General features: G+C 42.0%; 1 protein-coding gene across 1 annotated transcript in view; it reads right to left on the bottom strand.

Annotated features, from left to right (window-relative positions):
- Positions 1–2,727: 2,727 nt before the first annotated feature.
- The window catches only part of RNPEP (arginyl aminopeptidase), a 281,410-nt gene continuing 258,155 nt past the window's right edge, over positions 2,728–25,982 (bottom strand). The window contains exon 11 of the mRNA XM_056557627.1: positions 2,728–3,193. Within this exon, the coding sequence (XP_056413602.1) occupies positions 3,044–3,193 (150 nt within the window). The 3' untranslated portion in view covers positions 2,728–3,043. The remainder of the gene's footprint in view (positions 3,194–25,982) is intronic.

The following is a 25,982-nucleotide window of genomic DNA, read 5'->3' as shown; positions in this document are numbered from 1 at the left end:
GTAACGAGAATCAGTAAGCTATCGCGGTTATCTGACAGATAGGCTCCGACAAAATACTAAAGCTGGCCAATAGTTAGGAAGTATTAAATAGGTAAGTATAATATAGTAAGCACCGGTTATGTGTATGGGAGAAAAGGAACGCAAATGGATGGTAGATCCCACTGGTGAGCTTTTATATGTCCTCTAAAGGGATATATTAGATTAACATGTAGTAATCAGTGCTGAGGATATATGTTAATCAATACCTCAGATGCACCTAAGGATGTTCCACAGGACACACGGCACATATAGGGAGTGTATAAACAGGGAATCAGACCCCAAGGGCTAGTATGGAATATAATAACAACCAGTATGGATTCTATGAGGTGGCAATTCTAGCGTAAAGTTATGTTAAGTAAAGTAAATGTAAGCAAATCTCCAGGACCGGATGGACTACACGCAAGAGTTCTTAGAGAGGTAAGTTCAGTAATATCTGTACCCTTGTTCATGATAGAGATACTCTGGTGTCTGGTATTGTGCCAAGGGACTGGCGCAAGGCGAATGTGGTACCAATCTTCAAGAAGGGCTCTAGGTCTTCCCCAGGCAATTATAGACCGGTAAGTTTAACGTGCATTGTGGGTAAATCGTTTGAAGGACTTATAATACTATTATCCCCTATGTATTCCTGTATGTAATCCCTTATAAGTGATAGCCAGCATGGGTTTACTAAGGATAGAAGTTGTCAAACCAATCTAATTTGCTTTTATGAAGAGGTGAGTAGAAGCCTTGACAGAGGAATGGCTGCAGATATAGTGTTTCTGGATTTTGCTAAAGCGTTTGATACTGTCCCTCATAGTCGTCTGACAGGTAAATTAAGGTCTTTGGGCTTGGAAACTTTAGTTTGTAACTGGATTGAACACTGGCTCATGGATCGTACCCAGAGAGTGGTGGTCAATAATTCGTACTCTGATCGGTTCACGGTTATAGTGGTGTACCCAAAGGTTCTGTACTGGGCCCGCTGTTTAATTTATTTATCAATGATATAGAGGATGGCATTAACAGCTCTGTTTCTATCTTTGCAGATGACACCAAGTTTTGTAGCACAGTACAGACTATAGAGGATGTGTATAGGTTACAAGATGACTTGGATAGACTAAGTGTCTGGGCATCCACTTGGCAAATGAGGTTTAATGTGGATAAATGTAAATCTGGGAACAAATAACATGCATGCGTCATATGTCTTAGGGGGGATAAAACTGTCAGTGTCACTGGTAGAGAAGGATCTGGGTGTACTTGTAGATCACAGACTTCAGAATAGCATGCAATGTCAGGCTGCTGCTTCCAAAGCCAGCAGGATATTGTCATGTATAAAAAGAGGCATGGACTCGAGGGACAGGGACATAATACTCCCCCTTTATAAAGCATTGGTACGGCCTCACCTGGAATATGCTGTTCAGTTTTGATCGCCTGTCCATAAAAGGGACACTGCGGAGCTGGAAAGGGTGCAGAGACGTGCGACTAAACTAATAAGGGGCATGCAACATTTTAGCTACGAGGAACAATTAAAGGAGTTACAATTGTTTAGTCTTCAGAAGAGACGTTTAAGGGGAGATACGATAAACGTATATAAGAATATAAATGGCCCATACAAAAAATATGGAGAAAAACAGTTCCAGGTTAACCCCCCCCCCCCCCCACAAAGGACGAGGGGGGCACTCTTTTCGTCTGGAGAAGAAAAGGTTTAGTGTAAAGGGGCGACACGCCTTCTTTACCATAAGAACTGTGAATTTATGGAAGAGTCTACCTCAGGAACTGGTCACAGCAGGAACAATTAATAGCTTTAAAACAGGGTTAGATACATTCCTGGAACAAAACAACATTAATGCTTATGCAGAATTATAAAACAACATCCCTTCCCCTTATCCCCTTACACCCTTCCCTTCAATTCCCTGGCTGAACTTGATGGACGTATGTCTTTTTCCAACCATACTAACTATGTAATCATGTCTCAGACATTTTTTAAATTATTAAAACTGCCCTCTTTTTACTTGAGCCCCTGCCCTCCAAAATGTCTGTGCATGTCCCTGGCTGTATGCTCCAGAGGAAATTCTTTTCTACTTGAATTTATTTTTTGTCTGACCACAGTGCTCTCTGCTGACACCTCTGTCCATATGTGGAACTGTCCAGAGCAGGAGCAAATCTCAACAACAAACCTATCCTGCTCTGGACAGATTCTGACCTGGACAAAGGGGTCAGCAGAGAGCACTGTGGTCAGACAGAAAATAAATTAGATAAAATAACTTCCTCTGCAGCATACAGCAGCTGATAAGTACTGGAAGGATTAATATTTTTAAATAGAAGTCATTTACAAATCTGTATAACTTTCTGGCATCAGTGGATTACATTTTTTTTTTTTCCCACAGGAGTACCCTTTAACCTGTAATCATAAGCCCTGTGATTGAGGGTAAGGGTACTCAGAAGTAGCCCCTGCTGTCTCCCTAACTACATAGATGACACTGTTGCCAATGGCTGTGGCATCTAAGTGGTTAAATGGCCCCGGATCGGGGTTACCTCGGATCCCAGTTATTGCAGCTTACACCCCTTGTGTACAAAGAGGTGGCTCGACTCCCAATCCATGCCCTCTCTACTCCATCCTTTGTAAAAGTACAGCAGATAGCATCAAGGAGTTACATGTCATGAATAGCACTGAAGTTCATATCCAAACAAAGAGAAGTGATCCAGCGTGGGTAAGCAGAAATCCAGACTTTATTAGAACTCACGATAAAAGCAGTACAAGCAACCAGCAGATCAGACACATTTCAGGCGCATGCACCCTTTGTCAGTGATGAATGAATAGCACTGAAGTTCATATACATGTTCAGTTTAGGATAATTATTCTTAAGAAAACATTGGGTAAAGGAGTTTTTCTATAGAGTAACTGTTGACTTTTTTATTGGGGACTCCATAATAAGAGCAATATCTGAAATTATTATGCAATTTTTTTGGCTGTGACAGCACTAATTATTTCTCATAATTTCCATCAGAATTAATATATAAATTTTCTTTACAATCCCAAGATCTTTTTCACATAATTACAGACATTATAGTGAAGCTGTGCAGATGTCTGCTTGAAGATCTCAATCGCTAATGCACGGGCAGGTTCTGTTCCAGCTTGCATAGCACGGTACAACGGTAATGTATACTTCTGTTTTCCCTAAAAGTATAGTAAAAGAAAAAATGAATGGTAATGTCTGTTATATATACCGTACCTTTTACACATCTTATTCTCTTATTTCACTGAAACCATATTCAACAAATGTGATTTATTTTAGAGTACCTTTCTCTAACAATACATATTTCCTGTTTCTGGCTTGTCTTTAGTCCGGAGCTGCCATCTTTTGTATGGCAGAATTGCATCTTACTGCCCGGCATTCCTACTTCCAGCATTGCACAAAACCTTGCATGTGCTGTATCATCATAAAGTACAGCATCAGAAGAAAACAGACAGTAGTGGTGCTGACGACAGAAAAGAGAATCAGCAGAGTAGTGCAAGATCTTGCACATTCAGTCTAAATATAGTGCACTCTCTAATGTTATTGCTGATTTAAGGCCTCAAGGCAAGCTGGGAACATCCTGCAGGACTGATTTGCACCAACTATTTAGAAATAGTCGACACATGACTGATTTTGATGCAAGTCTATTGAAAACATCGGTTTTAAATGTATATGTATTTTTTTTTTTGCCCAATAGAATTTAATCACACAATAAAACTACAAGAGTTGCCCTATGATCGGTCCTCTTTAGAGAGGAACTCCAGTACTTTAAAACATATATCCTATCTGCAAGGACAGGGGATACGTGTCTGATTGCGGGGGGTCTGACTGATGGGACCACGAGAACAGGGCCCTGCCTCTCCCTGCACATGGCACAGCTGAATGTGTTCCATTTTCTGACTATGGGAGCGATGGTGATACCAGAGTACAGCGCTCGTGTATGGACAGTGCATGAACCCATAGACCGTGTGCTCCATGTGCAAATGGAGTCCTGTTCTGGAGATGGGAGTTCCAGAGGTCAATCTGACACTTATCCTGAAGACAGGTGATACGTTTTAAAGTAGTGGAGTACCCCTTTAAGGTGTTTTTACACACTAGACAAAACCTGGCTGATCACATTGAAATAGTTGGTTCAATGCTTTAGTGTACTTCCAAAGGCAGTTGTTGAGGAAAAAAAAGAAGGATTAAGTCTTTGTTTTTCAAAAATAAGTTGGGCCTGTTGAAAGCCCAGCCAGTTGTCCACAGCACTCCCTTAATGGTAAAAGTCCCAAATCAAACAGTTCCAACAGTTACCATCACCATGTTCAAGTGGTCCATAATCCAAAAGTTAAGTTGAAACAGCCCTCAGCAGGTGGGATAATGCAAATATTAAATCCTTTTTTAAATAGAGTATGATTGGTATAATGTCCTCAAAAACAAGAATACTGAGACTAAATGGAAGACTTTTAAAAATATCTTAAACTCTTACTGTAAGATGTATATACCTTATGGGAATAAAAGGGTCAGAAAAGAAAACCAATATGGATAAATAAAAATGTTAAGGGGGCAATAAATGACAAAAATAAAGCATTTACATGCAAAATATGTAAAAAAAAAAAACAGATAAAAGCCGCAAAAATAAAGACAGAAAGACTCATTGCCAAAGAGAGTAAAACTAACCCCAAAATGTTTAACTATATAAATAGCAAAAAGGTCAAAAATGAAAAGTGTTGGCCCTTTAAAAAATGATGAAGAAATTATAAACGGGGATCACGAAAAAGCAAATATATTAAACAAATTCTTCTCCACTGTATTCACCGAGGAAAATTAAATGCCAGGTGAAATACAGCGAGATAAGGTACACTCTTTTTTTCAAGTCACCTGTCTAACCCAAGAAGAAGTACAGTGCTGCCTACAAAAAATCTAAATAGACAAATCACCAGGTCCAGATGGCATTCACCCCCGTTTTCTAAAGGGATTATGTAATAGACCTCTATTTTTAATATTCATGGACGCTATAGTAACAGGGCCTGTTCCCCAGGACTGGCGCATGGCAAATGTGGTGCCAATATTTAAAAAGGGGACAGAAGGTGACCCCGGAAATTATAGGCCTGTTAGTTTAACCTCGGTTGTATGTAAATTGTTTGAGGGTTTCCTAAGAGATGCTATTTTGGAATATCTTGATACAAATAAATGTATGACTCCATATCAGCATGGCTTTATGAGGGATCGGTCCTGTCAAACTAACCTGATCAGCTTTTATGAGGAGGTGAGCTCCAGACTGGACCATGGGCAATCGCTGGATGTCGTATATCTGGATTTTTCCAAAGCATTTGATACGGTTCCACAAACGGTTGGTGCATAAAATGAGAAGGATGGGGCTGGGGGACAATGTGTGTAAATGGGTAAGTAACTGGCTCAGTGATAGGAAACAGATTGTGGTTATTAATGGTACTTATTCTGATTGGGTGACTGTAACTAGTGGAGTACCACAGGGGTCAGTATTGGGTCCTGTCCTGTTTAATATATTCATTAATGACCTTGTAGAGGGGTTGATAGTAAAGTAGCAATCTTTGCAGATGATACAAAACTCTGTAAAGCGGTAAACACAATAGAGGACAGGGCACTGTTACAAATGGATCTGGATAGGTTGGAGGCTTGGGCTGGGAAGTGGCAGATGAGGTTCAACACTGATAAATGTAAGGTAAGGCACATGGGGAGGAAAAATTCGGCCTGGGATTATGTATTAAATGGGAGTACACTAGGGACTACTGACGTGGAAAAGGACTTGGGAGTTTTAGTTAACAGTAAATTTAGCTGCAGTGACCAGTGTCGGGCAGCTGCTGCCAAGGCAAATAAAATCATGGGGTGCATCAATAGGGGCATAGATGCCCACGACAAGGAAATAATTCTACTGCTGTACATATCACTAGCCAGACCACACATAGAATACTGTGTACAGTACTGGGCACCAGTGTACAAGAAAGATATAGTGGAGCTGGAGAGGGTTCAAAGATGGGCAACCAGGGTAATACAGGGAATTGGAGGACTACAGTACCCAGAAAGATTATCAGAATTAGGGTTATTTAGTTTAGAAAAAAGAAGGCTTAGGGGAGACCTAATAACTATGTATAAATATATCAGGGGACAGTACAGAGATCTTTCCCATGATCTATTTATACCCAGGACTGTATCTATAACAAAGGGGCATCCTCTCCGTTTAGAGGAAAGAAGGTTTCTACACCAGCACAGAAGGTGGTTCTTTACTGTAAGAGCAGTGAGACTGTGGAATTCTCTACCAGAAGAGGTGGTCATGGGGAACTCTAAAAGAATTTAAAAGGAGTCTGTATGCATTTTTGGAGAGTAAGAACATTGCTGGTTATGTAAATTAGAATTATAGGGACAGAACGTTGATCCAGGGATTCATTCTGACTAACTAGTAGCACATGTGATCACTGCGTCCAATTATTGAGCATATACGGGACTGCGCAAGGCGTGGTAAATCAGGGACAAAAACTCTGGTAACTCCCCGAATCAATGGGATTTCCAGCCACAGCGGACACGTTGTGTGATGCAGACATAGACTGGTACCTCCTACGATCGATGATGAGTCCCCCGATCACGGAGTGATGATACAATATCCGGTAAATGTATTGATTCTTACTTCCATGATTCATTGTTTATATTTCATTATGTTTAGATTTTAGCAAATAGGTAAATAAAATATGTCTTATGCTTAGAAGTGTGCCTGTTTTGTATAACAGTGAGCGTTTTGAGGAGTTTCAAACTAGTTAGCAAGACAGTCGGGAAGGAATTTTTTACCTCTAGTATGATTTAACTCAGTAGGGACTCATTAGGGATATAGGTTGAACGTGATGGACTCTGGTCTTTTTTCAACCTTATGAACTATGTTACTATGAACTATGATGCAATAGTGTGTCCATAATGGAATTGCTGGTAATTACTCAAAGGTAATTCTGTTTCCTCCAAGCCATGACACCACCACCTGAGAGAAGGACACTGTCCCTAGGGACAGGAAACCTGAACAATAAAAGAAAGTGCCCTCTTCACCAGCCTCAGTGAATTTGAGACCAGAAGAGCCTTCATTACTGATTAGCATACATATAAAAAGTATAACACAACATATAGATTATCCATAAAGCAATCAACTCCTAAGGTGGACCCTACTACTGTGCCAATAAATTAAATCACAAAATAAAAAAAATTAAAAAAATGGGAATGCCCTGGTGCTGCCATGGTTCAGGGAAACCGAATTACGGGTGAGTAATTACCGGCTTTCCCTATCGCCATGACAGTAAAATCTGAGAGAAACATCAGAGAAGAAACCTAGGGTGGGATTGAAGGTGTACTCCGCTGCCCCAACATTCAGAACATTTTGTTCCGAAGACTAGGAGCTGGCTGCGGGGGTCATGACATAACGGCCATGCCCTCTCAATGCAAGTCTATGCGAGAAACGTGGCCACGTCGTCACTACCCCTGCCGCCAGCTCCTAGTGTTTGCTGCCCCAACGTTCAGAACATTTGGTTCCAAACACTAGGAGCTGGAGGCGGGGGTCGTGACGTTACAACCCCCAGCATTCTTAACGAATGTCGGATGCTGCACAGAGATCAAGGGGGTCCCAGCTGGATAAGGTCCCAGCTTTGGATAGGGGATAAGATGTCCTCTTTAAAGCCTGTAAAACTTAATAGCCAAAAGAAACAGCAGAAGAACCCCCAACATCCACACTTCATACAGTATATACAATAATATATCTATAGATTGCTGTATCTACTGTACACTGTAGCCAGACAATTACCACTCTGGCTCCTGCTTCACTGTAGCCCCACCTCTATTGATTATGTCATTAGAGGGCGAGCTAAAGCCAGGAGCCAGGGTGGTAAGTAAGCTCTGTTCACATTGTACATTTTGTAAAATGTTAACAGAACCTTTCTGGTAGTGTCTTCCCAAACAGGTAGCCGCTAGCTGTTGCTGTCTGGAAATTAATTTTCATTTATGGGAGATTTCTAACACGAAGGCCACTCAAATCAACTTCAAACTGAACAGGTCCCTGAAAAATTCTGATTTTGAAATATTTGTGAAAACTTGGAAAATTGATGCTAAATTTTAAAGCCCTCTGATGTCTTTAAAAAGTAAAAACATGCTTACTTTAAGATGCAAACATAAGGTAGACATACAGTGGGGATCAAAAGTTTGGGCATCCCAGGAAAAAATTTGTATTAATGTGCATAAAGAAGCCAAGGAAAGATGGAAAAATCTCCAAAAGGCATCAAATTACAGATTAGACATTCTTATAATATGCCAACAAATGTTAGATTTTATTTCCATCATTTACACTTTCAAAATAACAGAAAACAAAAAAATGGCATCTGCAAAAGTTTGGGCACCCTGCAGAGTTAATATCTTGTACTGCCCCCTTTGGCAAGTATCACAGCTTGTAAACGCTTTTTGTAGCCAGCCAAGAGTCTTTTCAATTCTTCTTTGAGGTATCTTTGCCCATTCTTCCTTACAAAAGTCTTCCAGTTCTTTCAGATTTCTGGGCTCTGTCACGCACTGCTCTTTTAAGGTCTATCCATGGATTTTCAATTATGTTGAGGTCAGGAGATTGTGAAGGCCATGGCAAAACCTTCCATTTACGCCTCTTGATGTAATCCCCAGTGGATTTCGAGGTGTGTTTAGGATTATTATCCATTTGTAGAAGCCATCCTCTCTAACTTCAGCTTTTTCACAGATGGCATCAAGATAGCATCCCAAATTTGCTGAAATTTTATTGAATCCATTTTTACTTCTACTCGTGAGATGTTCCCTATGTCACTGGCTGCAATACAACCCAAAGCATGATTGATCTACCCCCATGCTTAACAGTTGGACAGAGGTTCTTTTCATTAAATTCTGTTCCCCTTCTTCAAACGTACCTTTGCTCCTTCTGGCCAAAAAGTTCAATTTTATCCTCATCGGTCCACAGAACTTGTTTCCAAAATGCATCAGGCTTGTCTATATGTTCATTTGCAAAGTTCAAATGCAGATTTTTGTGGTGAGGATGAAGAAGAGGTTTTCTTCTGATGACTCTTCCATGAAGACCATATTTGTACAAGTATCTCTTTATAGTGGAATAGTGTACCACAACTCCAGTGTCTGCCAGATCTTTCTGGAGGCATTGTGCAGTCAAACGTGGGTTTTGAATTGTTTTTCTCACAATCCTGCAAGCTGTTTGATATTTTTCTTGGTCTTCCAGATCTTGCTTTAACTTCCACTGTTCCTGATGGCTGCCATTTCTTAATTACATTACGAACAGAGGATATTGACATCTGAAAACGTTTTGCTATCTTCTTATAGCCTTCTCCAGCTTTGTGAGCGTCAACTATTTTCAGTTTCAGATTTCTAGACAACTGCTTAGAAGAACCCATGGTGCTGATTGTTGGGGCAAGGTCAGATGAGTCTGGGCATTTAAAACCTTTGAGATTGACATCACCTGGTCTTCCCAGATGATGATTGAGAACAATCCATGATACTGGCAGGTCTCAGCTTTGCAAAGGGGGCAGTGCATGCTATAAATTCTGCAGGGTGCCCAAACTTTTGCAGACGCCATTTTTTTGTTTTCTGTTAGTTTGAAAGTGTAAATGATGGAAATAAAATCTAACTTTTGTTGACATATTATAAGAATATCTAATCTGTAATTTGATGCCTTTTGGAGATTTTTCCATCTTTCCTTGGCTTCTTTATGCAGATTAATACACATTTTTACCTGGGATGCCCAAAGTTGTGATCCCCACTGTATTGTATAAATGAATTAATATGTCATTTTTTTGGCATTACATTTTTCCTTACAAGCAGGGCATTTCAAATTTAGAAAAATGCTAATTTTTCCATTCTTTCAAGAAATTTTTCATAAAAAATTATGCAAGTAGCAACCAAAAGTTACCACTTTCCTAAAGTAGAATGTGTCACGGAAAAACAATCTCAGAATCAGAATGATAAGTAAAAGCATCTCAGAGTTATTTATGCATAAAGGGACAGGTCAGATTTTGAAACATTTGCCTGTCCTTAAGGGGCTAAGCCATGAGGCCCGATGGGCTGAATTTGATAAAGCTGCAGAAGGGGGTGACAATCTTAAGGAGTCAGAAGTGTTCGCCAGAAAGGTAGCAGATTTTTTTGATGGTAAGGCATTTAACAACTGGTGATGTGGGACATTTTTTATACATTGGATGCTAACTGGTCAACCTAAAGAAGTATGAACCTAGCCATACAGGTAGCTGGTATGTTAAATTTAACCTCTCAAGGATGAAGCCCATTTTGACCAGAGCATTTTTTGCAAATCTGACCTGTGTCACCATGCATTAATAACTCTTACTTATCAGCCTGATTCCAAGATTGTTTTTTCGTGTCATATTCTACTTTAAGATATTAGTAAATTTTCGTCAATACTTGCTTTTCTTGGTGAAAAAATTCATGAAAATTCTATTTTAGGAAAGTGGTAACTTTTGGTTGTTACTCGCATAATTTTTTGTGGAAAATTCAAAAATTTCTTGAAAGAATGGAAAAAGTTTGAGCGCAGGATAGTGTGGATGGTGGATAAGCAGCCCCAAACAAGTTCCAAAGAGATTCAAGCTGTCCTGCAGGCTCAGGGAGCATCAGTGTCAGCGTGAAGTATCCATCAACATTTAAATGAAATGCTATGGCAGGAGACCCAGGAGGACCCCACTGCTGACACAGACATAAAAAAAGCAAGACTAAATTTTTTCAAAATGAACTTAAGTAAGCTAAAAATCCTTCTGGGAAAACGTCTTGTGGACAGATGAGACGAAGGTAGAGCTTTTTGGTAAACAACATCATTTTACTGTTTACCGAAAACAGAATGAGGCCTACAAAGAAAAGAACACAGTACCTACAGTGAAATATGGTGGATGTTCAATGATGTTTTGGGGTTGTTTTGCTGCCTCTGGCACTGGGTGCCTTGAATGTGTGCAAGGTAGCATGGAATCTGAGGATTACCAACGGAATTTAAGTCGCCCTGTACAGCCCAGTGTCAGAAATCTGGGTTGCGTCCGAGATTTTGGGTCTTCAAGCAAGACAATGACCCCAAACATACACCAAAAAGCACCCAGAAATGGATGGCAACAAAGTGCTGGAGAGTTCTGAAGTGGCCAGCAATAAATCCAGATATAAATCCCATTGAACACCTGTGGAAAGATCTTAAAATTGCTGTTGGGAAAAGGCGCCCTTCCAATAAGAAAGACCTGGAGAAGTTTGCAAAGGAAGAGTGGTCCAACATTCCGGTTGAGAGGTCTAAGAAGCTTATTGATTGTTATAGGAAGCGACTGATTTCAGTTATTTTTTCCAAAGGGTGTTCAACCAAATATTAAGGGTGCCAATAATTTTGTCCAGCCCATTTTTGGAGTTTGGTTTGGACATTATGTCCAATTTGCATTTTTTTTTCCTCCCTTTTTTGGTTTAGCTCCAATACAAAGGGAATAGACATGTGCATAGCAAAACATGTGTTACTGCATTCCTTTTCTGTGAGGAATACTTAATTTTCTTGAAAAATTTCAGGGGTGCCAACATTTACAGCCATGACTATATATATATATATATTATATATATATATATATATATATATATATATATATATATATATATATATATATATATATATATATATATAAAAAAAAAAATATATATATATATATATATATATATATATATTTTTTATATATATATATATATATATATATATATATATATATATATATATATATATATATATATATATATATAAAAAGCCCTTTCTCTTATAAAAATGAAAAAAGCACCCCTTTTTCCCATTAAAGGGAAAACAAAAAAAAAACGTCACATAACATTGAAAAAAGTATCGGCGAGTACTTTAGAAAAAGTGTCGGTACTCGCACTCTGTCTTAAAAGAAAAAAAAAAATGATTTGGTATCGGGACATTCCTAATGCCAACATAAAATAGACCGTGTATATGTGAATCAATATATAATTTAATAAGTCACTTGAGAAAAGAAGTAGGGACGGAAAACTCACCAAAGTGCCGTATCAAAAATGTTTCTTTATTCTTGTTTCATAACACATCTCGAAGAAACATGGGGGTGCAGACAGGTGGGGAGCGGGTAACAGACACAAGCTACACAAGACAATGTCTGTTTCGTTCCATGATGGAACTTCTTCAGGTCTTTGTTTCTTTCGCATCTCAGGCACCGATCGTTGTGCCGCATGCTATTAACCCTTCAAACGCATCGATCAAAGTTGATCGCCGCGCTGAAAATGAAAGTAAACGCTTCCCGGCAGCTCAGTCAGGCTGATCGGGACTATCGCGATAAAATCACGATGTCCCGATCAGCTAGGACGCGAGCGGAGGTTCCCATACCATGCTCAGTCACGTCCGATCGGCGTTTGATTGCTCCAAGCCTGAGCTACAGGCTTGAGCAATTGAGCCCCTATCTCGCTGATCCATGCAAAGCTATGGCTTTGCAGGGATCAGTATAAGAGATCAGTGTGTGCAGTGTTCTTGCCCCCTATGGGAGCTATAACACTGCAAAAAAAAAAAAAAAAAGTGAAGAATTTTTTTTTTTTAAATAAAGTTAAAAAAGGTCATTTTACCTCTTCCCTAATAAAAGGTTGAATCACCCCCATTTTCACATAAAATAAACTGTAAATAAAAATATATGGAATCGCCATGTGCGGAAATGTCCGAACTATAAAAATATAATGTTAATAAAGCCGCATGGTCAATGGCGTACGCGCCAAAAAAGTACCAAAGTCCAAAATAGTGTATTTTTGGTCACTTTTAATTTAATAAAAAAATTATAGAAAGCGATCAAAAAGACTGATCAATGCAAAAATGGTACCGATAAAAACTTCAGAACACGGTGCAAAAAATTTGTCCTCATACCGGCCCGTAAGCAGAGAAATAAAAAAAAAGTTCTAGGGGTCAGAAGATGACAATTTTAAACTTATAAATTTTCCTGCATGTAGTTATGATTTTTTTTCCGTAGTATGACAATATCCAACCTATATAAGTAGGGTATCATTTTAACTGTATAGACTGACAGAATAAAGATAAGGTGTTATTTTTACCGAAAAATGCACTGCATAGAAACGGAAGACCCCAAAAGTTACAAAATGCAATTATTTCTTCAATTTTGTCGCACAATGAATTATTTTTCCATTTCGCCGTGGATTTTTGGGTAAAATGACTAATGTCACTGCAAAGTAGAATTGGTGGCGCAAAAAATAAGCCATCATATGGAATTTTATGTGCAAAATTGAAAGCGTTATGATTTTTAGAAGGTGATGAGGAAAAAATGAAAATGCAAAAACTGAACAACCCTGCGTCCTTAAGGGGTTAAGACTGAGCCCTTATTCACATTAAGGACGCAGCACTTTTTTTTGCAATTCTGGCCACTGTCACTTTATGCATTAATAACTCTGGGATGCTTTTACCGATTATTCAGATTTTTGTGACATATTCTACTTTAACACAGTGGTAAATTTTTGTCATTACTCGCATCCTTTCTAGGTGAAAAATCCCAAAATTTCATGAAAATGTAAATTTTTTTTTTGCATTTTTCTAACTTTTAAACTCTCTAACTTTAAACTCTTTTAAAATGGATATTCCAAATAAATTATATATTGATTCACATATACAATATGTCTACTTTATATTTGTATCATAAAGTTTACGTGTTTTTACTTTTGGAAGACATCAGAGGGCTTCAAATTTCAGTAGCAATTTTACATAAACTTTTCAAAATCTCAATTTTTCAGGGAACAGTTCAGTTTTGAAGTGGATTTGAGGGGTCTTCATATTAGAAATACCCCATATATGACCCCATTATAAAAACTGCACCCCCAAAGTATTCAAAATGACATTCAGAAATTGTGTTAACCCTTTAGGCGTTTCATAGGAATAGCAGCAAGGTGAAGGAGAAAATTCAAAATCTTCATTTTTTACACTCATGTTCTTGTAGACCAAGTTTTAGAAATTTTACAAGGGGTAAAAGGAAAAGCCCCAAAAATTTCTAAACCAATTTCTCTCAAGTAAGGAAATACCTCATGTGGATGTCAAGTGCTCTGTGGGTGCACTAGAAGTCTCAGAAGTGAAGGAGCGACAATGGGATTTTGGAGAGTGAGTTTTTCTGAAAAAAAAACATGGCATACTATTTTGGAAACTACAAGGGGTCGTAACAAGGAACGTAACAAGGGGTCCAGTGAGCCTTAACACCCCACAGGTGTTTGACGACTTTTCGTTAAGTCAGAAGTGTAAATACATTTTTTTATTTTACACTAAAATGCTGGTTTCCCCCCAAATTTTACATTTTTACAAGGGGTTATAGGAGAAAATGCAACCCAAAAATTGTAACCCCATCTCTTCTGAGTATGGAAATACCCCATGTGTGGAAGTCAAATGCATTGCGGGCACACTACAATGCTCAGAAGAGAAGGAGTCACATTGGCTTTTGGAAAGCAAATTTTGCTGAAATGGTTTTTGGGGGGCATGTCGCATTTAGGAAGCCCCTATGGTGCCAGAACAGCAAAAAAGAAAAACACATGGCACACTATTTTGGACACTACACCCCTCAAGGAGTGTAACAAGGGGTAAAGTGAGCCTTAACACCCCACAGGTGTTTGACAAATTTCCGCTAAAGTTGGACGTGAAAATGAAAAATTCGATTTTTTTCACTAAAATGCTGGAGTTACCCCAAATTTTACATTTTCACAAGGGGTAATTAGAGAAAAAGCCTCCCAAAATTTGTAACCCCATTTCTTCTGAGTATGGAAATACCCCATTTGTGGATGTAAAGTGCTCTGCAGGCGAACTACAATGCTCAGAAGAGAAGGAGCACATTGAGAATTTGTTGGTATAGAAGTCGGGGGTGATGTGTGTTTACAAAGCACCCTGTGGTGCCAGAACAGTGGACCCCCCCACATGTGACCCCATTTTGCAAACTACACCCCTCACAGAATTTAATAAGGGGTGCAGTGAACATTTACACCCCACTGGCATTTGACAGATCTTTGGAACAGTGGGCTGTGCAAATGAAAAATTACATTTTTCATTTTCACGGACCACTGTTCCAAAAATCTGTCAGACACCTGTGGGGTGTAAATGCTCACTGTACAACTTATTACATTACGTGAGGGGTGAAGTTTTCAAAATGGGGTTACATGTGGTGTGGGGGGGTCCATTGTTCTGGCACTATGGGGGCTTTGTAAACACACATGGCCTTCAATTTCGGACACATTCTCTCTCCAAAATCCCAATGGTGCTCCTTCTCTTCTGAGCATTGTAGTTCGCTTGCAGAGCACTTTACATCCACATAATGGGGTATGTTCTTACCCAGAAGAAATAGGGCTACAAATTTTGGAGGGCATTTTTTCCTATTCTCCCTTGTGAAAAAAAAAAATGTAGGATAATACCAGCATTTTAGTGAAAAATAAATTTTCTTTGTTTTCACATCAAACTTTAACGAAAATTTGTCAAACACCTGTGGGGTGTTCAGGCTCACTATACCCCTTGTTACATTCCGTGAGAGACGGGGAGGGGGGGGGTTGGAGACTGTGTAGGGGGTATATGTATATGTAGTGTTCTACTTTTTATTTTGTGTAGTGTAGTGTTTTTAGGGTACATTCACAGGGGCGGGTTTACAGTGAGTTTGAGCTGCGGCAGAAATTTGCTGCATCTCAAACTTGCAGCAGAAAATTTGCTGTAAACCCGCCGGTGTGAATGAACACTGTCAAACCTCCAGCTGTTGCAAAACTACAACTCACAGCATGCACTGACAGACCATACATGCTGGGAGTTGTAGTTATTCAACAGCTGGAGGCACATTGGTTGCGAAACACAGAGTTTGTTACTTAATTCAGTGTTTTGCAACCAGTGTGCCTCCAGCTGTTGCAAGACTAGAACTCCCAGCATGTACAGTCTCAGTGCATGCTGGGAGTTGCATCTTTGACACAGCTGGAGACACACTGGTTGCGAAAAACAGTTAGGATACAAGCTCTGTTTCACAACCAATGTGTCTCCAGCTGTTGCAAAACTGCAACAATCAGCATGCATTGACAGTCGAAGGGCATGCTGAGAGTTGTAGTTTTGCAACAGCTGGAGGCACACTGCTACAATTCCCAGCATGCCCTTTGAAAAAGTGTGCATCCAGCTGTTGCATAACTACAACTCCCAACATGCACAGACCACTATAGAAAAAATGTGCCTCCAGCTGTTGCATGACTACAACTCCCAGCATGCACAGACCACTATAGAAAAAATGTGCCTCCAGCTGTTGCATAACTACAACTCCCAGCATGCCCTTTGGCTTTGCATGCTGCGGGTTGTTGCTAAGCAACAGCAGGAGGTGAACAGACCTCACCTCCTGCTGTATCCTGCCACCACTGATCCTGTTGCTCCTGTCGCTGCTGCCACCACACCAGAGGGGACCTCCGACGGACCAGGGACAGGTAAGAGACCCCCACCGACTCAGATCGTCGCCCCGATCACCGTCCCAGTAGGGTCCTGAGCGGCACCAGTACCACCTCACTCCTGCAGGGTAAGGGTGAATGGGGCTGTCTCTGTCAGCCCCATTCGCCCTTTTTATCCGGGTCACTAGAGACCCGATTGACCCGGAATAGCCGCAAATCGTGGTCTGAATTGCCGACATGGGGGAGGGGGGGTCTCAGGAACCCCCTGGGCGATATGCTGGGATGGCTGCTGATAGATATCAGCAGTCATCCCGTTCCGATCACCGCGTCTGGAGATGCGGTGATCCAGGAAAGCTGTGCTGTAAATGTATGGCGCTGTGCGTTAAGTACTTCTTAGCAATGCCGTACATTTACGGCGCATGTCCTTAAGGGGTTAATGCAGAGGCCCAGATGATTGGGCAAGAGTCGTGGTGTCCTTCCTTATCCCTCTCCTGCAACACACACTGCATTTTTTCTGGGCGTCCCTTCTTTCCAGTGTGGGGGACCTCATTAGGAAAGTGTTGGCCTGGGACGATCCTGGCACCTCTCATTCCGGAAGTGCTCAGGGCGTCTACCCCCTGATCACCAAAGATCATGGCCTTTACGAGCACCTCCTGGAATTTGAGAAATCTCCCTGTGTTGCCAGTGCTCTGATATAGTTCAAATGGGTTGTACATGGCAACCTGTACCATGTTGATCGCAACTTTTTTGTACCATGCCCAGGTTTTGCGCATTGGTGTTATATGACTTGAGGACTTGATCAGAGAGATCAAGTCCTCCCATATATTAATTGTAGCCCACGATACAATCAGGATTGAGGACTGGTGTCACGGTACCTCGCACATGGACTGGTGCTGATCTCATCCCTGGGCGGTCCCACAAGCGGACGTGGATCTGGCGGTGAGGGATTTGAAAAAAAGAGGCATACTGGTATAAAAGTTAGTGGTAACCCTTATCAAGCAGTGGGTGCAAAAGGTCCCACACAAGCTTTCTGCTGGCTCCCAGAATGGGGGGACATTCTGGGAGGTTCAATATTGGAATCCTGTCCCTTGTATACTCTAAACCTGTAAGGGTACCCTGAGGTAATCACACAGAGTTTAGAGTTTCATGCCATACCTCGCCCGCTTAGTGGGAATATATTGGCGGAAAAGGAGTCTCCCATCCCCTTAAGGACTCAGGGTTTTTCCATTTTCATTTTTTCCTCATCACCTTCTAAAAATCATAACACTTTCAATTTTGCACATAAAATTCCATATGATTGCTTATTTTTTGCGCCACCAATTCTACTTTGCAGTGACAGTCATTTTACCCAAAAATCCATAGCGAAACGGAAAAAAAATTCATTGTGCAACAAAATTGAAGAAAATTTTTTATTTTGTAAATTTTGGGGGTTTCCGTTTCTACACAGTGCATTTTTCGGTAAAAATAACACCTTATCTTTATTCTGTAGGTCCATACGGTTTTATTGATACCCTACTTATATAGGTTGGATTTTGTTGTATTTCGGAAAAAAATCATAACTACATGCAGGAAAATGTATATCTATATGTTAAAAATTCTTCTAATCTTCTAACCCCTATAACTCATACCGGTTCGGTATGAGGACTCATTTTTTGCGCCGTGTTCGGAAGTTTATATACGCCGTGTTCTTTTGTATTGATCGGACTTTTTGATAGCTTTTTATTCATTTTTTCATTATATAAAAAGTGACCAAAAATACGCTATTTTGGACTTTGGAATTTTTTTGCGCGTACGCCATTGACCGTGCAATTTAAATATATTTTTATAGTTCGGACATTTACGCACGCGGCGATATCACATATGTTTATTTTTATTTACAGAGTTTTTTTTTATGGGAAAAGGGGGGTGATTCAAACTTTTATTAGGGAAGGGGTTAAATTACCTTTGTTAACTTATTTTTCCACTTTTTTTTTGCAGTGCTATAGCTCCCATAGGGACCTATAGCACTGCACACGCTGATCTCTTATGCTGATCCCTGCAAAGCCATAGCTTTGCATGGATAAGCGTGAGATAGGGGCTCGATTGCTCAAGCCTGTAGCTCAGGCTTGGAGCTATCAAACCCAGATCGCACACAACGGAGCAAGGTAAGGGGGTCTCCGCTCGCGTCCTAGCTGATCGGGATATCGGGATTTTATTGCGATGTCCCGATCAGCCCGACTGAGCTGCCGGGAAGCGTTTACTTTCACTTTCAGACGCGGCAATCAACTTTGATCGCCGCGTCTGAAGGGTCAATAGCGCGCGGCACACCGATCGGTGCCGCACGCTGTTAGCCCAGGGTCCCGGCTATGAATAGCAGCTGGGACCGATCCGGTGTGATGCGGGGTCCCAGCTGCTATGTGGCGTACAATCCATTTGGCCTAGCCAAAATGGAGCCTGGGTGCCGGGCGACAAACTGTTGTGTGCACAGGTTTGTCTGCTCCACCATCAGATTGACAAAGTAAGTCTTGACTTTTTGTGATTTTTTTTAAGTGAATTTTAGTGAAGCCAGCAATGTCAATCTTGATTCCTGGGTTGCCAACAAACCCAGGAATCATGGGCTCATAGTTCTCTGGGGCAGTCCAGACAGGATCACCAGTAAAGGGTACAGGTGGACTTGCCTGGTGGGCCGGCATACTAGTACAGGCGGCAGGGCCGCTCATGGGGGGGGGCTTGTGGCCTTTCATGGTGGCGTCGCCGCTGCCTTCTAGGGGGCTCACCATCACTACTTGATGATCAGGAGAGCCAGGAAGACAGCAGGAAAGTGGGGTCTTTCTTCCCGGAGAAGCATCGTAGCATATGCCTCCTTTACGAAAACACCCTGTGGGCCATTTCCTCTTATTTGAGGGAGGGAGGGGGGGGGGGGTTGTGTTATGAAATGAGTATATCTAACCTACCCCCTAACTGAAAGGGGGAAAAAAGGGAAAAAAAATAAAAAATAAGAATATATATATATATATATATATATATATATATATATATATATGAAAATAAGGTTTGGGGGGAAAAAATTAAGGGTGTGCTTCTAGCGCAAAAAAACCCTGTGCCAAAAATGAGCGGATACCTAATCAGTTGTGTGTGCCACTGGTTAGCGCGCAGTGGCAGCATGAGGCGCAGAAGACACAAAGTAGGAAAAGGGAGGGGGGGGGGGGGGAAAGCACCTGACTGAACCCTAAAAAAACAAAAAAAAAAACTCAGTGATATATTACTGGCAGCAGTTAGGGCAGGCTACAAACACATATCTGCTGCTGGTGGCATGGACCACAAAGTCCCCCCAAAATAGGTGCTGGAAAAAAAAACGCTGACCCCCTAAAAAGCGCCAACACCACAAAAACACTCATCAGTGGGACGGCACTAATAAGTGGTGGGGTGGGCGATTCGCTAACAGTGGCCGGCCGCTCTTATAGGGAAGAGGGTCCGGTCACAGTTAGCAAATAAAAAGCTTACACCCCCAAAAAAGATAGGGCAAGCTGCAGTAGGGTCTGGGGCACACAGCGAAAGGTGCTGTGCACTCAGACCCCAGACGGTGGTAACGCTGCAAATTATTATTTTTTTTTATCTCTGTGATCGGAAGCGGTGAATGGAAATACCAAGGGCGTACAAGTACTCTCTGATTTCTTATCCATAGGCTCTGAGTGTGCCTAGTTCTTCAAAAGGTAATGCGCCCTCTATATCTTGGTGATGGCAGCATCAATCAGTTTTTTTTCCCCAGTTACATTTGTAGCATCAAAGGGATTTTCTTTTAAGGATCCTTGGAAGAATAACTTTTCTATCAGGGGTTTCCCACTCTTAATAATAGAAGATATATTCCTATGGACAGGAAAAACTATGCTTTTTTGCCCTCAAACATGATGTGGGAGATTTATCAAGGGATTTAAAGCTTTTTTTGCTTACAAAAGTTACACAAAAAGTCACATGTGCGCCTAAGCAATTTTTTGTGCGATATTTGGCTGTAGGCAAAAAAACTACAGAAGAGCTTACCAATGCAAGTTTCAGTTTTCACTTTGCAGTGGTCAGGGATTTATCAAGTGCAAAAGTGGCAGAAAAGTTGCAACCACCTCCAAAACAGCGTAAATGTAAGCAAGTCTGGAGCTGGCTTACAAAACTTGCTTTGGAGAGCGGATTTCATATTTCCCGCTGGGAGCCGAGATCACGGCTCCTGCGGGAAATATAAAATCACTTCTGTAGAAAGGAGTCCGGGCACCTGCTCATTACATCTCTAACTCCCCCTCCCCCGCTCATTACAGTGAGAACATGCTGGGAGTTGTAGCTGCAACTCTCAGGCGGGTGGTTGATGCGAGGCAGCGGAGCCGGTGTGAGGTGTTATTTCCGGCTCCCAGAAATAAGAAACGACACTGTAATTTCATATTTCCTGGGCAGTACTGTGATTGGCTGTTTGGTCTCGGCCAATCATGGCATCGCCCGGAAGATATGAAATAATCATGTAGTTTCTTTTTTCTGGGAGTCGGCTCCGCTGTCCTGGCCCCACATCTCATCTTCCCCCTCCCCCGTAATCCTAAACCGCCGCCGCTCTTCTCCCCCAGCCCGTCGCTCATCTCTCCCCGCCGTTTATCTCCTCCTAGCCTCCGCTCATCTCTCCCGCGGCGGCTGGAAGGAGATGAGCGGCGGCTGGGAGGAGATAAGCGACAGGGAAATGAATGGCGGCGGGGGAAGATGTGGAGCCAGGGCAGTGGAGCCGGCTCCAAGAAATCTGAAACTACACTGTTATTTCATATTTCCCAGGCGCTGCTGTGATTAGCCGAGACCAACCAGCCAATCACAGCACCGCCCGGGAAATATGAAATTACAGTGTCATTTCATATTTCTGGGAGCTGGCTTGTATCAATCACCCGCCCAACAGTTGCAACTGCAACTCCCAGCATGTCCTCACTGTAAGGGCATGCTGGGAGTTGTAGTCATGCAACAGCTAGTGGGCTGGTGGTAGATGCGGCTGGCATTTTAACACCAGGGTGCCTCCAGCTGTTTCTAAACTAAAACTCCCATCATGGGAGTTGTAGTTTAGCAACAGCTGAAGTCTCGCTGTTCCTAAACTACAATTCCTATCGTGGGAGTTTAGGAACAACAAGACTCCAGATGTTGCTAAACTGGAGGCTCACTGTTGCTAAATTAAACCACCCATCATGCACAGACAGCCAAAGGCTGTCTGGAAATGATGGGGGTTGTAGTTTGCAAAAACAAAAACGACACACCATATAGCGCACATCCGACTAGTTCAACAAATCTTTATTAGTTACAAAAAACCGACAAAGATACCAAATATACCTATATATTTTTTTTGTAACTAAAAGATTTATTGAATTAGTTGGGTGTGCGCTATATGGTGCCTTTTTTTTTTGGTTTTTGCATTGGTTTGTGTTGGGCACACACAGCAGCACCACTCTTTTGCATGGAGTTGAACCTGCTAGTATGTGAACAGTATCCGGGGGTTGTAGTTTAGCAACAGCTGGAGGCTCCCTGTTTGGAAACACTGCTTTATGGGCGTTCTCCCCAGGGGAGAGCCCTATAAATGTACTAACATATTTTTGTGGTTTTCTTTCTTCTCATTTCAGATCTGTTTATGCAGAGGACTACAACGATGACCCATTTTTTTTTTTTAAATACTAATAAAATGGTTAACGAGGGCTTGTGGGGGAGTGTTTTTTGGAATCATTTTTTTTTTTATAAACTTGTGTTTTAAAAAAAAAAATGTTATTTACTCTACAGGCTTAGTAGTGTAAGCTGTCTTATAGAGGGAATCCATTACTAAGGGTGGGTTCACACTACGTTTTGTCCCATACGGGAGCGCATACGGCAGGAGGGAGCTAAAAGCTCGCGCTCCCGTATGTAACCGTATGCGCTCCCGTATGCCATTCACTTCAATGAGCCGACCGGAGTGAAACGTTCGGTCCGGTCGGCTCATTTTTGCGCCGTATGCGCTTTTACAACCGGACCTAAAACCATGGTTGACCACGGTTTTAGGTCCGGTTGTAAAAGCGCATACGGCGCAAAAATGAGCCGACCGGACCGAACGTTTCACTCCGGTCGGCTCATTGAAGTGAATGGCATACGGGAGCGCATACGGTTACATACGGGAGCGCGAGCTTTTAGCTCCCCCCTGCCGTATGCGCTCCCGTATGGGACAAAACGTAGTGTGGACCCAGCCTAAGCCAGGGCTTAGAGTTGGCCTCAAAAACGGCTAGCGCTAACCCCCAATTATTGCCCCGGTAACCACCGCCACAGAGGTTCCGGGAAGAGCCGGTACCAACAGGCCTGGAGAGTCAAATATGGCGCTCCTGGGCCTAGGAGGTAACAGGCTAGTGTTTTTTAGGCTGGGGAGGGCCAGTAACAATGGTCCTCGCCCACCCTGGTAACTTCAGGCTGTTGATGCTTAGTTGGTATCTGGCTGAGAATAAAAATACAAGGAACCCTATGCATTTTTTTTTTATATTTAATTATTTAGGAAAAAAATGTGTGTGGTTCCCCGTATTTTTATTCTCAGCCAGATACCAACCAAGCAGCAACAGCCTGACGTCACCAGGGTGGGTGAGGACCATTGTTACTGGCCCTCCCCAGCCTAAATAACGCCAGCCTGTTAACGCCTAGGTGCGCCATTTTTGACGCCCCAGGCCTGTTGATACTGGCTCTTCCCAGCACCCCTGTGGTGGTGGGTACCGGGGTAATTGGGGGTTAGCGCTAGCTCGTTATGGGGCTAACAGATTCCGTCTAAGACAACTTTCACTACTAAGCCTGAAAAGTAAAAAATAAAATAAAAAAATACCACGTTTAAAAAAGCCGGACACGTACTCCACCAAATCTAAAGTAGTCCATAGGATATACGGATCTAAAAGTAGAAGAAAAAAAACGAACAAAAAATGTGTTAGACTTTTTTCACAGATGCGACTAGAGGTGGGGTTACAAATTTGTGTTCTGAAGTCATTTATTGGTTTTTGCTTATGTAAGCCAAATTTATCAACCCCCTGTGATAGTTTAATAAATGTGTCATACATAAGCAAAACCAAAAGCAAGAAAAAAAATGCCTACAGAACTCGCTTACCAAAGCAACGATGATAAATCTCCCCAGATATCCTTTATAGATTTTGGCTCCTTAGCAGGGGAGGACTGACTGGCCCGCCGCTGCTGCTGGGGATCCAGGACACTTGGATCCCCAGGCAGATGAGTGCTGCCTTTCAGATCCGGCAGCTAAGTTCACCTGTGAGCTGCAGGGTGCCGCATTCCAGTCCTAGCCCCAAGTTCTATCAGCTTTAAGAACAGCAATGCCTACTGGGAACAGACATTCTGTGCTCACGTCTGCTCCCACCCCTGATGGGTCCCTACTTCAGCTGCAGTGCTCCACTCCGTCTTCTGAGATTCCTGGGTGACAAATTCAGCCACAACCATCGGACATTCTTGTACCTAGAGCCGCCCGGAGAGAGCGAAGACTAGAGACACTGACCTGATGAGACCCCCCGCTGTCATGTGTAATCTGTCTGCTGTGCTCTGTATCTAATCCTGTCATGTGTGATACGGTCTGCTGATCTGTGTATCTGAGCCTTGTATCTAATACTATCATGGATCATCTGTCTGCTAAGGTGATGTATCTAATCCTTCCATGGGTGATACTGTCTGCTGACCTATGTATCTAAGTCTATAATGTGTGATATCGCCTGATGAGCCTGTGTATAGAAATACTGTCTGCTGAACCTGCGTATCTAATACTATTTGCATTAGTCTGCTGAGTATCTAATCCCATCATGTGCAATACTGTCTTTTGAGCCTGTGTATCTAATCCTTTTATTTGCAATACTGAGCTATTGTATCTATTCCTATGATGTGTGATACCCTGCTCACCTGTGTATCTAATCCTATCATATGATACTGTATGCTAAACTACTGTATCTAATCCTATGATGTGGCATACTGTCTGCTGGTCCTATGTATCTAATCCCATTATGTGTAACTGTCTACTGATCCTGTGTATCTAATCCTACCATGCTTTATACTACTACTACTGAGTCCAGCTGCTAGGCAGAGGGCTGGACTGGCCATTAAATGATAGTGGCCATGTGAGCAGAGGAGAATGCAGCAGAGGAGTCAGGAGGGTTTAGGGGTATGATGTGGTCAGAGACATTTGGAGGAAGTGGGGACAGGGGTGACTGGAGGAGGAATTAAGTGTCTTGGGGTAGAGATGTCTGGAGTCAGATTTAGGGGTGTGGGGAGCAGAGGGGGCTGGAGTAGGAATAATACTGTGTGGCAGTATTATTTTCAGGGGGCATGATGTTCAGCAGGGATATACTTAGGGGGCACAATATCTGGCAGTGTTATAGTGATTATTGTCTTAACGGCTTAGGATCTGCTGACAAAATGAGGAGCCTATGAACATCAGACTGCAGAGAAGATGTAGCTGGAATATGTCCTGGCATCTGGACCAGATGGAGAAGAAAAGGAAAGACAACAGAGAAGACGTCACTCAGGTCACTGATATCATTATGTATTCTCCTGACTGTCCCATCAAAGCTGTAGATACTTGTAAGTTCTGCAGGGATGATGGGTGGCAATGTACCCCCATATGTGACTCTGCAGCCGTAACAAAACTACAACTCCCATTATGTCTAAGGCTATCCAGCATAGTCCAAAATAATGGGAGTTGGAAGGTCAGGCAGACACACTGGGTTGGCCCAATCCTTTGTAGTGGACACTATGTTTTGAGGGGCTCTTGTATGTTACTATTATGTACTGAGTGCACAGTCTGTGGTACTATTATACTATGCCATGCCACACGGCACTAGCATACCGTTGCAGCACTATTATATCCTGGAAGCACAGTGTGGGGCACTGTTATATCCTGGAAGCATATACAGTATGTAGCATTTTATAATTGCGCCCCCCCCCCCACACACACAAACTTTTATCCTGGCCCCCAGTATGCCCCCCAAAATATACAAGCTGGAGATGCCACTGACTGGGAGGAGACGTGACCTCCACCCCTGCCACGCAGTGCAGGCATCGATGCCTAACTACCTACCAACCTAGATATCTGTCTGCCTACCTACAAACCTGGCTACCCTCATACCTGGCCCGCATACTTTACTACCTACATATCTGGCTGCCTAAATACCTAGTTACATACCTGGCTATAAAACTAAACCTATATACCTGGCTACCAAACTACTTAGCTAGCTGCCTGGATACCTACATAGGATACCTAACAACATGCCTGGCTACCTACCTACCTGGTTATTTACCTATCTACATATCTGGCTGCCTTACTACATAGTTCGCTACCTACCTGCCCTTTTCTGTTCAGGACACCAAGGAGGGCATTATTACAGTTTGGGGCCTATAGATGGGGAGATTGTGAAGAGAAGGGGAGTGCACTGAAAAAATGCAGAGTCTAACATGTTTGTCCTGCAGATGTTAAGAAATGCGTATTGGATGGAAGAAGTCACCATGGCGTTCTGATCCAGATGGAGAAGAAAACTAAAG

Source organism: Hyla sarda, chromosome 2 (genome assembly GCF_029499605.1).
Source record: "Hyla sarda isolate aHylSar1 chromosome 2, aHylSar1.hap1, whole genome shotgun sequence".
In the NCBI taxonomy this organism is placed as follows: Eukaryota; Metazoa; Chordata; class Amphibia; order Anura; family Hylidae; genus Hyla; species Hyla sarda.
This window is presented reverse-complemented; position numbering and strand designations above follow the sequence as displayed.